Here is a 13,294-nt window from a genome sequence, read left to right as displayed (position 1 = left end):
CTCTAAGTGCAGAAATCGTCGTGTTAGAAATTTTTTAAAGATTTAAATGATTTTCAAATAAATGTTAATGAGGTCTTCATTAATAAAGCTATGTTTATTGGCATTAATATAAAAATTGTATTAAGTACATGCATACATTGCATGTATTTTAATCAACTATATCGGTAAAATGCAAAATGTCAATGTTAACAACTATTAAATAACTTAACCAAACCGTTAAATTCAGAGGTTTTGATATTTTTCTAAATAAATTAAAGAAATTTAGTATTATTAAGATATTCAGTGTTTAAAGTATGCTGATTATGGAATGCTGAAAATTGAATTTTCGACATTATTTTTGTTGTTTCATTTAAATAAATATGCTGCTGAAACCTAGCAAACACTTTTAAAAATGGATGATGATGCTAGTAGTTCATGTCCTAAATGCTGGTTTTGGTTTCAACGACCTAAGCCAAGACCAGAGTTTTAATGTCAATGGCAGAGGACAGCTTGGAGGGAAAACAAGTCAGAAATGGAGGATAATGAATTGCAAAATGTATTGGACAAAACTTAGCTATTTCTAGGTGATTAAATACAACAAGAAAATCCAAAAGAAGGGAAAATATCTACCAAACGAATGAACAAAAAGTACATTTATAAACTGTGTCAAACATCGCAGTTTTAGTGCTTGATCGACAACAAAGAAGAGTTTTCTGTAGCTCCTTGTGACTGGCGATGAAGTGCAAGTTCTATCGCATCCAGCATTGTTACCGGATATAGCCTTCTGATTATCGTTTGCTCAGACCGATACATCATGGCTGCAGTAGATATCGCGAAGAAGTGTGAAAACGAATTAAAGATTTGATGGCTGTCAAACCAACGTCATTATTCCGGCATCCCAATTTTGTTAGAAATATGGCAAACAGTTGTATAAAATGATCGAACATATTTTAACAGTGTATATTGTGCTAATTTTCATGCATGTCTTTCGTAATTTCAATAAATCCCTTTTTAAAGTGAAAACATTATCATATTAAATTCAAGCATCAAATACATAGACGTAATACATGTACATACGTACGCTATATCTAGTTATATGCCATATACAGTTACTATTCGTTCTTTCCTGACACATTTTAACCAAATGTTCATGTATATTCTGAACAATTGTACACATGTTTGTGCACAAAAATGTTTTATACTCTCCAATAATAATTCCTACAGTTATCATATATTAATTATATACTCACCTTTAGTTGTTTCCACTCTCATCCCCTTAGAAATTGGCAGAATTGGATCATATCATATTCAGATAGTTTCAGTGATGTGAATAACTAAACTATTAATTCCATCATTTGGCAATTTCTTCTGCTATGTATCTCAAATGTTATGACTAACAAAACCTAATCAATTTTTTTTCCAAGGTTTACCTTTTTCCATAAACTTTTGTTGTCATAACACTATTTTTATTACCATCTTGCCATGAGTGACCATTGGATATGCTGGTCTCATTCTAAAATATCTAGGTCTCACATAAGTACATAAATTGAAATAGTAGGTCCTCCTTCATTTTATTGTATGCTTTTAAAAATTATAATATTTTAAAAGCAATATCCGGATGTTTTATTAGACCCCTTCGATACTTTTCAGTATACGTTTGACAACCGGACGAGTTTGGCAGGCTAGTTAGGTTACACGTTCGATCTTATCAGACAGAATTGTGTCTCTTTTTAACTAGAATAAAATGAGAAGGAAAATATTGTCTGATCCTAAAACGAATTTACAAATTGCGGCAGGCAATACATTAAACATCTTAATAGCCTAGGTATCAAAACTTCTTTGGATATATTATGTATTTTAATTTTTGTGTTAGCTTTAGCTTTAGTACGAGTTAGCTTTAGTTAGTCAAAGTTAAAATCTTAAGCATTATACGTTTTTAATTTTTTGTAAAATGTGGTGTTGTTTTAACATGAAACTCAGGTTATGTGAAGGATACAAAGGTTGGCTATTAAGACAACGAAATAATGAGTATTTTTTTATTAATGGGAATTATATTTATTAATTTAATATAACAATCTCAAAATTTTGGCACACAGCAAAGGAAGTATTACTCAAATGGTTCACAGTTATTTTGTGCCACAATTAGCATCACGTCTAAAATCGACCGAATGCTGACCTTGATATGAGCCGGACAAAAATATTGTTATTTTCATCATAAGACTGTTTTACAAATAATAAAACATTATAATTACAAATATGTTTCTTGCAACAAGTACATCATATATGGTTACTGGTAATACTAATAATACATGAAGTTAAATGAGGAATTAGACGTTGAACAATGAATTTCAACATGTAGTTCCTTTCGTCGACGGTTTGTTGCAAGAAACAACATTAACTTGTTTTATTTATTAAAATCTAATAACAACGTAGCAACAAATTTAAATATACGCAACCTAGTAAATTTAATATTTAAGTAAAATTTGTTTTCTATAATATATTCAATTCGTAATTATCTAAAAACGTTCATAGTGAATGTCAAATCGTATTTTTTTCAACAGAAAAATGTACAAATCTTATTTCTTAGTATTATTAAAATTTATTCATTATATGCTTAAGCAATGTACACCTTGTTCTCTTTGGTACCTTTCAGTAAATCATTTTACATCATAATACGTTGAAATCTTCCAACTTTGCATGTAAAAAATCAACCGATGTAATTAAAAATTTTATTATCTAAATAAATTAGTTTCTAAAAAACAAATTAAATTAGTTTATTTATGTGTTTATATACATAGCAGCACAAAGACATTGATTTTGTATTCAAACTGTAACAAATAATAAAATATTCAGTAATTAAGAAAAATACATTACGTTTTATAATGCACATTTTGAAATAATATTATAAGCAAATAATTAAATAATTCTTTTATAATATTATCTAGTGCTTTTATATATAATAATAAAATTCTGTTCGTATTGACATAAATACTCTAAAGTAATAATTCAAGAATAAAATATTAGAGACAAACAAATGAAAATACATTTTCGAGTCGAACATAACTTTCACAGAAAAAATATTTTAACGTACACATATTAAACACGTTTAAAATAACAAATTAAAAATAACAAGTGCAAATACATTTTTAAACATTACAAATAAAATTAATACAATGAACGCTTACCAATTTGTTCATTTAAATGGTAAAATAAATATCGTTGGCCAAAATATCTCAGATACATCAGGTGGCCCATGAAAATAGTAAATGTGTACCGATGATATAATAATTTTACTGAAAAGTACACTTCACATGCCTTAAATTATTTGGTCTGTAGGGGATTAATTTTATACTAACATGACTAAAATCCACATCAAAGTTATCTTTAATTAGGGGCTGCTTTAAGCTAAATTGGCTCGATTTATTAGAAAGCCGTGATATGGAGGTTGTGCGGCTAATAATTTCTGAGTTAATTTTGTTTCTCTGGTTTTAAATGTTATTTCGAAGCGCCTATAGGGTCATGGAGTAAAACTTTAGTATTTATTTGCTTCGAGAATTGTTTTGCAGGAATATGTGATTATAGGTAAAATTTACGGTTTGGCTATATCAGGATTTTCTGTTTCTTAACGGCTTTTTATTTTTTTAATAAGGATTGGTTATTATAAGAAATCTGTTAAATATATTCATCATAAGTGGTCAATTCTAAATAGGTTTAATTAATTTTTGAAAAAAATAATTCATTCTCGAAAATAATAATATTTAATTAAAGATAGCCATTTAAGTGAAAATTTCCTGTCGATTTGTAATTGCAGGACTCAACATTGGAGAAACCGTAAGCTTAAGCTTGTTACAACCACAGTTAAAATCTACAACATTCAACACTCACGTAACACCTGCCTCTATGTAGCGACATTCAAGAAGATGTTAACTCCTACATTAACAAATTTTAAACTATTTAGGTTTAGAATCTTTCCACATTATTTCAAAACATTGCCCTTAATTAATTCGGTTTCAGATTCATCCGAATTCTTATATTCGTTTTAGTTATTAATGTTAAAATTGTTAGTCTAAAAAATATCCGGATATTGGTTTTGCCTGGCATAAAGAAGTTTCTCTGTTCTTCTCCATGACATTAAATTCCTTTTACAGTTATTGGTAATTGGCCAATTTTTCGACTTAAAAATGTACTTATTTATGTTATTTTTTGTTATTTGCATCATTAATTAATTAGAGATAACTTGATTTAGCACTTGATTATTTACTTATTTTATACTAACGGATTTATCCTCGGTAGTTTGACAATGTATTATAGAACAGTTTCAGAGAAGCAAAATGGTCAGAAAGACTAAATTTCCATTTTAAGATATAGATCTAATGTCTATAATTAGTAGTTGTATGAAGAAGAAAAACCTTGATTTGATTTATTAATTAGTAAATATCTAGATTTTCGTATTTTGTAAAGAATGATAATGATTTGATCTAATGATACATTTAATTGATGAGATTATTGAACATATTATTTTAACAAAAAATGTGAAGGAATTTTACAAGTTATTTTTAAAATATCATATCAAGGTTTCTCCAGTTCCGAAACATTTTTTTTGAAATTTTTAAGATTTATTATTTCGAATGTGGCAGTAAAAATGTTTAGGGTGTGTACAAGATGTGTCTTGTATTTTAATTTACTATACAAAATGTTACTTTTCACATTAACTCACTGTGTATATAATGTAGAATTGGAAAAATCATACAAGACACTGAGTTTCTTTACAAATAAAAGACAAATTTGGTCCTTTTACATGCACCTTTTCTGACTTCGGAGAAGAGTGAAATTAGTTGATATTGTACAAAGGAAACATATCTTTTCCACAGTTATATAAGCAAGCTAAATTTATCGGAAAAATAATAAAGTTGACTTTACTAGGTAAATTTAGAAAATTATAAGAAGTTCAAATATACTAAATAACTAATTGAATAGAATACACTTTAAATATACCAAAGTACTTACATATACTGTGGAATAATATTAATAAGCAACGTTACAGTTATTTATGAACAATAAATTAGAAATTAAAAACTATATTAGTCTTAGTGTGTATCTTAAACCCGTACCACAAATTTATTATATACATGTTTTTAATTTACAAATAATTGCAATTACTAGTACCATGTTGTCTGTTAATAAGCAATTTTGGCCAAGTTATTTCTCTCAAGAAACCAATGCAAAAACCAATCGCATTTAATAGATGCTATGAGTAAGATATGTGTTATCAATTGTTGAGTTGTTGTTTTACAGCGCTCAATAATAAATAGAGTCATCACATTTGTTATTAAGCGCTCATTGCCAAATAATCGCTAGAGAAATGACTTCTTGCCCAAATGCTTTAATTAATTTAACTATATATATATACAACCCGTCGTACAATATTGTTGCTAATGACTTTTACATTGAAGCACCATTTAATCCATTTGGCAACATATATGAGGTGAAAGAATGTCCTCAGATTAAAATAACAAGACATTTTTACATTTAAATAACGAAACTGCAATATCAAATAGGTTCATACATATTTCCTGCTTTGGTATGTTGGTAGTGTTTTAATTTGCAGTATAATCAGAGCTTATATATCAGCAAGTTAGAATGATTTGATCCTGTTTAAAAGAAGGAAATAAAATAAAGCTTATTTGTATGAAATATTAGAAAGGTAAAAGATGTTCTGAGTTGTTAAAAAGAAATACAAGATAATATTGATAAAGCAAGATTTTCATAATATTCAAATGTTACTTCAAGGGAGGTTGCGATATCGATTCACCTATTTCCTATGTAATTGATTTAATATAATATTTCTTACAATACTATTGATTTCATATTTGTCATCTGGAAATTATCTATATGTAATATTATAATACTGTTGTTATGGCATATTTTCATCCCAAATATATAATTTTTTAAGAATGTTTTATTCAAATTTCAGCATTTTGTAAATCAACCAAATATTGTCATCAACCAAATGCATAATAATTTTATTAAGTAGAACATCCATTACCATAATAATTTAAATCAATTGAAGAAAATTGATGAAACTATTTTCCAATTTATAGCTTATGAAATATTTAAATTTAAGTCATTACTGTGATAGTGTAACTATTAGTTAATTAGATAGAGAAAACCTTTGGCACTTGATCATTATTCCTTGCAATTTGTTCATCTTCTTTTCGATTTAAACTAAAATAGTTTAGAGGTAACTTGTATTTCTCACTGTGTCCTTCATTTGTGATCACAATATCTCTGTCTTGAACGATTTGAAGTAATCGCCTTTGTATTTTTTAAATAGCGGTTCGACATTACAGTACAGGAATGCGTTTATTTCCGATAAAAAATACAAAGGGATATGCCAGTAAATTGAAATATCAAAGAATTGTTTAAAAGTTCATAATATTTTGGCAGTCATTACGCGTTTCACTAGTAAACACGTCCTTTATATTATGAATAAATCACTAGAAAGTCCATTTAACATTTAACACTCTTGATATTGCGCTTGAAGTTTAAATACTATGTCGGGTTTCAATTGTATCTGCCAAGTAGTTTGAAGTTCGTAGAATATTTTAACGAAAAGTATTGCTGTTGAAACTAATAAATAATTGCATGGTTGGTTTTCTTCAGCAGCACCAGAACTGACGATGTAATATGCAAGAAATTTTATATATTATATTTAATAAGTTATATATTCAAGAATTCAAATCTAAAATAAGTTTTAGTCAGTTTTATTTCATAGTTTTTAAAATAAATAACAAAAATTACTAAAATATTTTAGAACTGACAATAAAACAAACAAATTAAAATAGTTTCTATAATTCTTGATATATAAATAAGAATATCTTATTAATAAGAAATAACGAACTAAATATTTTTGAGATATATTTATCTTGGCATGTTTATGATTATGTTCAATCGTTATTTTATAAGTAACTTCTTTAGCATCATGCTATTATATCGTAAGTTATGTTTCTGGTTGTAGATAATTTATAATGTTAAATTGACAAACACAAATGAATAAATAAATGTGTCACAAACGCTTTTGGCAGTAATACAAACACTTGAACTTGAACACTTGGTCAAATATTTGTACTTCATAGCGCAATCAGTTGCTACGGAATCGTCTTTTGACCGTTTTCTTTAATTGTCATTTTGACTGCATTTTCTCCTTTGCAGTTAGGTTAGTATAATCCTCGATCTACGCTGTTGATGAGAAAGGATCGCGCTCCAGCCGTCACGCGATGAACTGCACCATGAGGGAGGGGTGCGCGCGCAGCGCGTGAGGCAGCGCGTCCAGCCGTTAAATGATGCTCTCCCGGTTCCTCTCCAAATCTTCCTGCTCCAGCGAGCTGCTCGATCGGGAACCGCAAATTTGCAATTCGATCTCGGCTAATCTGAAATCATCGCAAAGAACAATGATTAATAATCATAATTTGCTTCATTATCTAAGTTAATAAATATTAAACTTAAAACAATAATTTTCTTTGTCGCTTTTAATTAGTCAGTATTATTGAATTAGCCACTATACAATTGTGTTTTTGTGTTTAAAACCGGATATTATATACAAAGATACAATATATGTATAAATAACATTTATATAACAAATTAAAGTATATGACAAACAATGATTTATGTATAGATAAAATTAATGTTAATAACGAGATGTCCAATATTCAGGATGGTAGGAAGGGGTAAAAGAGTTGAAGGACACAAAGACAAAAAAAAATTATTAAGAGTAGAATTATAGATATTAGGAGGAAGTAGGAAATAGAAGTTGGAGTAGATTCTAGTAGAAGGAATTATAATTATTAGGAGGAACGATTTATATGAGTTAAATTCTATGGTAATAATCAATATCTTGTAGAAATCAACCTATAATATGTTCAAAGTTATTTTGTACATACGTCATTTATATTTGTGACATCCAACGTCGCAATATTGCCGCATCAACTCTGAGTTTGGCTTTCTAATCTAATCGAAATTCTAATCTAAATAAAATAATTGAACAAAAAGCTTATCAAATATAATTTATTTTAACATTATAGTATATCTAAAAACTACAGTCAATTATACAGGTACAATAACATATAAATTAGGGTTATAACCTCTTATCACTATTGCTTTCAAGAATTTTCTGTCTGTCTGACAACCGGATGACTTTGACAGGCTCATTTGTTTACGTGTTCGAACTAATCAGACAGCACGGTTTCTCTTTTTAATTGGAATAAAATGAGATGGAAAATATTGTCCGATTCCGAATTGAATTTACAAATTACGACAGGCAATACATTAAACATCTTGATGACGTATGTATAAAAAAAACTTTGAATAGACTATATTATTATCACCAGGGTATTTCTGTAATTATTTAGCCCGAATCTTAAATAAAGTAAGTAAGTGTGAATGCATATGTTTTCTATATGTTCATGTTCATTCCCAAGAATCCCAAACGTGAGAGAGGATCTACACTAGTGTCAGCAAATAAGCAATTCAGCGAACTATAGGAGTCAAAGGGGATTAGCCATTTACTGTACATATTTTAGAGCCCAGTGAAAGGATTTTAGTTCAGCTGTGGGTATGAGTCCTTGTTCAGAAAGCCTGAAAAGGCAGGTTTGTCCATAAATACTCAAACAAGGCCCTGTACTGGATTTGAAGTCAGTCAGTATAAATGTGCCTCTACTTCGTGCAGAGGGATAGTTCAAAAGATTATGCTCTTGTGAAATAGGGAGGGGGTTATTTCTTGGAGTATAAACGAGTACGACAAGTATCTATAAAAGAAGCCGTGAAAGCCCAGAGGGGTCATGGGCTCCCTTTATTTACTCCCTATTCAATTTTGGCAAATTGAATAGGGAGTAAATAAAGGGAGCTAAATGTAGCCTCCGAAAATAAGTCAAATAAAATGTAGGAAGTGCTGGGTATGCGGATATAGATGAGGCGGTCGGTGGCAGGAGGATGAGTGCGTGTAGAGACTAGGCTGGAGGTGATTTAGGCAGGATGTGAGAGGAATAGTGCATGTAAGGCTGCAGCAACTTATTTTCGGTGATGTTCGGAAGACACTCAACGATATTCTGAGCAGCGAGTTTGGAATAACACCAAGTTTACTGAGATAGCTTTGTAAGTAACATGCTATAGGAGAGAACTACATTATAGCTTCCTGATTAGCACCTGTGGGGCAATGGGCTAGATATCGAAACATGAAAAGATTACGAATACACCGGTTCTTTATTTTGAAAATGTGATGCTTTCGGGTGAGTCAACGATTGTATATGACTTCCACAAATCTAAATAGATTGACTGCAGGAATAGAACATTATTCACAGTGATACAAAAGCATCTGCGTTTGCGGCAATAATAGATGACAAAAGTCTGAAGGAGACATGTGAAATCCGGTTGATGGGAATCATATCGATAGTCTATTCATAGCTCCCTGTAGAAGTCTCTTTTCTAGGTTGGTGGACTTAACAGTATACTAGTATATTCTCCGCAAAGAGACAATATACCATTGCTATTAAAAATACCGTTGGACTCAAGACGGAGCCTTGAGGGACTCCGTTGTTTAAGATATAGGTAGAGGAGAGGAAACCAGGAGAGGTGTTAATATTTAAAGATGTCAGACTAACAGTTTCCAAGTCTTGATGCCCTACAGAGTACTGCTTTTAATATTTCCATCTTTATATGCACGCCATCTTAGATATCGGCTTATAGCTCCGCAGTATACGCCTACTTTCTCTTTCTAAATTATTGATTGACTTGCTCTAATTGGAGCTCTTTAGTTGTCAATATTTTAGTCTTTTCTCCATCAATTTTCAAGATATATGACCCTGTAATGCGATCTATATCATGCAGAGTATAAGAAGCCTGAATATCTGTATCAGCGAACATAGCCTTATTATCAGCTAAAAGATAGATGATACAAGATGCCCAAAAAGTTTAATAATTTTTAGCGGAACATTGTAAACGATACGAATTTACGTTGCCCTGATCATATATAAGACAATAATCTCCATTTGAATATATAGTCACGGTTGCCTTCGACCTGATGCTTCTTGTTTAACAGCTTTCTAGAAGCCTTGGGTGTAGTATATTGTAGTTGTCAGATGGCCAATCTGATAATATATGAATTTACGTAGAATAGTTTTAAGAGAGAAGTTATTTATAACGCACTATTACGTTTTGCCGAAAAGTGGAAAAATGTGTGTAAAATTTCTTAGGTTTCTCCGTGTTTTTGACCGTGTTTCAGATATTATCTGTGTGGTTTCATCTTATAAACAGGCATAAAAATTTGGCTTTACAGTTGTGAAATGTTGCTACATACTGGTCGATATAACTTATAAATTTTTTTTCGGTTATTGTACAAAAAACGTTTTTTAAAAAGGTCTGCTACGTTAGCCATGTTCTCTACTTTGAGTGATCTTGGCTGTAACATTTTGGGAAGTTAGCACACCATATATTACTCTGTCGGTAATGAAATCACCTGAAACGACAAGTTTAATGAAGAATGGGACATGCAAATTCAACATTATTATTATAAATTTTTAAATAAGCAATGTCAAGTCATGAATTCAGCATCAACCATATTCAGCAACTTTAAATTGTTAAAGTATTAACATAAAAAAATATCGCGTATAATTTTAATATCGCGTTATAAGTTTTTATACAAATTTTTTATAGAGTTTAACAAATAAGTGTTACTCTTTCAATCGAGATATTTTCCTTATATGATCAAAATACTCAGAAACCATTAAATGATTGGCGCGATCTTTTTAACTATTAATTATTACCTGTGTTCCAATTCCCACTGTTGTTGACTGAGTTTGACACTCATGGCGGCGTTTTCTGATTCAACGGTTTGTAGTCGTTCCCTTAGTCTTTTAATTTCATTTTCCAATACTTCGTGTGATGCTATCAGAGGTGTGGTCCTGCCAGATACCAGTTGAGTCATACTCTCGCTACCGTTGATATTTGTACCTAAATAAAAATAGTAAAAAATAAAAATATATATATATATATATATATATATATATATATATATATATATATAATCATAAGATTATATTTCTATATATATTTATATATATATATATATATATATATATATATATATATATATATATATACATAATCATAAGAATTTTAATTAGTCCTGTTTCATTTATTATTTTGGTTTACTAATTAATTTTATATGTTGTTGTAAGCGTCAGCAGTTTTTGTATTTCACTTGAATCTCTATTTAATAGCATACTAGCAGGCGGTCTTTATTTACTTAAAAAGAGAATAATCATTATTCAGATGTTTAAATAGACATAATTATTTAATCTCATTTTCGAAATAGAATTTAATTAATTTTGCAATAATGCGTTATTCATTTTGTTAAATTGATGTCGGTAGAAACCCGTAGTACCAGTTTAATTTGGTTTCAGCATATTGTAATTTACTACACCTTGCTGATCCCTTTATATATACAGCAATATATTTTGGGTCTGATTATTCCGCTTTGGTGTTGCTGTGGATGGCACTCTTAAACTAATCTTTAACATTTGTACTTAGGATTGCCGTACTAGATGGATTTTTCATTACAAGTTTTCCTGTGACTTTATTTTGGTTCTCTAAGACGTCCGTTGTCATTGATATCAAAATCACCACTTTTAAATCGTTGAAACAATATCCGAGAATTGGGATATGATGAAGCAGCATCACTATAATTTAATGAAAAAGTTTGATTTGCTTCGGCAATATTTCTTCAAATCAGACAATAAAAGTTATGAATGTCCTTAATTACCGAACATATACGCTGAATAACTCAACAATACTAATTGGAAATATGCTATTTTTGTTATTTATATGTAGTTTTAAGAAGTAGTGTAAAAAAGTATCAAAAAAAATCTGACAGTTAGCTTAGTACTTGTTCACTTCTAATTGTTTGAATTTGATTTCGTTGATAGCAGTATTTGGGTCCTAAGATAATATAATTATTTATAGTAATATTACCCAATAATATACAATATTTATTATACCTCATATATTTAGTCAAAAGATAGTAGATGAAATGTTTCCATTTATTAGCTTTTCCAAACGATTTCCAAATAAAAGGTTGTGTTACAACAAACCTAAATGCATCCTTACATTTTCAAGTAAACCGATTTTTCCTTGTTATATATTTTATTCCGCCTGTACGCCGTTCTTTGTTTTCTTTATCTTCTTAACAATGAAATATTGCCAGGTAGGTAATAGGCCATGTTTATTTTAAAAAGGGAGAATCTCTATTTTTATTGTTTCACTTCAGTGAATCAAGCACGTCTTCGTTTTATTTTGCTTCCAGGTTTATTTTTATCATTAAGGCACTCCTAACAATCTCTGTAACGTTTCTTTCACATATCTCGTTAAATTAGAAACATATCTGAAAAGGGCGTGTAACTAGTATTTGAATTATGAATATAAATGTGTTACATATGAAAAATATCATTAATATGACATTTATAAATCACTCTAAAAAGTTACATTGAACTATTTAAAAGTTAAACATTTTTAAAATATGCATTGATAATTGGTGCTTACTTGTATGTTGAGATTTATCATATATGATAATGACAATGTATGATGCTGTTAAATTTGATGGTTTTAATATATTTCTACACTAGCGACCCGCCCCGGCTTCGCACGGGTGCAATGCTGATACTAAATTAAATACACTACAGAAAAAATATGAACGTTGTATATAAAAACATAGCGGCCCGCTCCGACTTTGCACGGGCATAAAATATATATGCCTATGTCACTCAATGAAAACATGATTAAAATCGATCCAGTATTTTTGGTTCATTCATTACTGCCCTTGGCCTGCACGCATTAAATTTGGAGTAAAACAATTCCTCTTCCCCTATACTTACTATGAAGATTTCCTGCTATCTTTGGAATATCTAAATTCATACAATTTTTATTACATTACACATTTTTAAACGCAAATTTTAAATTTGTAATATCTCCGAAAATATTTGTTTAATTTACATGCTGTAAGGAACCATATTGATCTATATTAATTGCACACTGTATTTAAGGTACTTAATTCGATAAGGATTAATGCCGTATTGCTTAAAATAGCTTCGTAAATAAGCCATTTTCTCACGTAAAAAGTAAACAATAAAAATGGTTAATGTGGGTTATCCCTAAAAGATAAACATATACCATCGCGGACTTTTTTGTAGACCTTTTTATGGTGTACAATACTGTAGTACATTAATTTGATCGTACTATGTATAATTAACTCGTAGGGTTAGGCAGC

The 13,294-nt window shown here is 29.7% G+C and overlaps 1 protein-coding gene across 2 annotated transcripts in view; it reads right to left on the bottom strand.

Moving 5' to 3' along the window:
• Nucleotides 1-2,001: 2,001 nt before the first annotated feature.
• The window catches only part of LOC143192898 (cyclic nucleotide-gated channel alpha-3), a 223,821-nt gene continuing 212,528 nt past the window's right edge, over nucleotides 2,002-13,294 (bottom strand). For both annotated transcript variants that reach the window (XM_076398689.1, XM_076398690.1), the window contains exons 11-12: nucleotides 10,797-10,983; nucleotides 2,002-7,409 (exon numbers count right to left, since the gene is read on the bottom strand). In XM_076398689.1, coding sequence (XP_076254804.1) covers nucleotides 7,316-7,409; nucleotides 10,797-10,983 — 281 coding nt within the window. In that variant the 3' untranslated portion in view covers nucleotides 2,002-7,315. The remainder of the gene's footprint in view (nucleotides 7,410-10,796; nucleotides 10,984-13,294) is intronic.

Source organism: Rhynchophorus ferrugineus, unplaced genomic scaffold (assembly GCF_030347505.1).
Source record: "Rhynchophorus ferrugineus isolate W39M unplaced genomic scaffold, kcgeb_rfMv2 rfM3, whole genome shotgun sequence".
NCBI lineage: Eukaryota > Metazoa > Arthropoda > Insecta > Coleoptera > Curculionidae > Rhynchophorus > Rhynchophorus ferrugineus.
The sequence above is the reverse complement of the archived record's forward strand: the minus strand, read 5'-3'. Positions and strand labels throughout refer to the sequence as shown.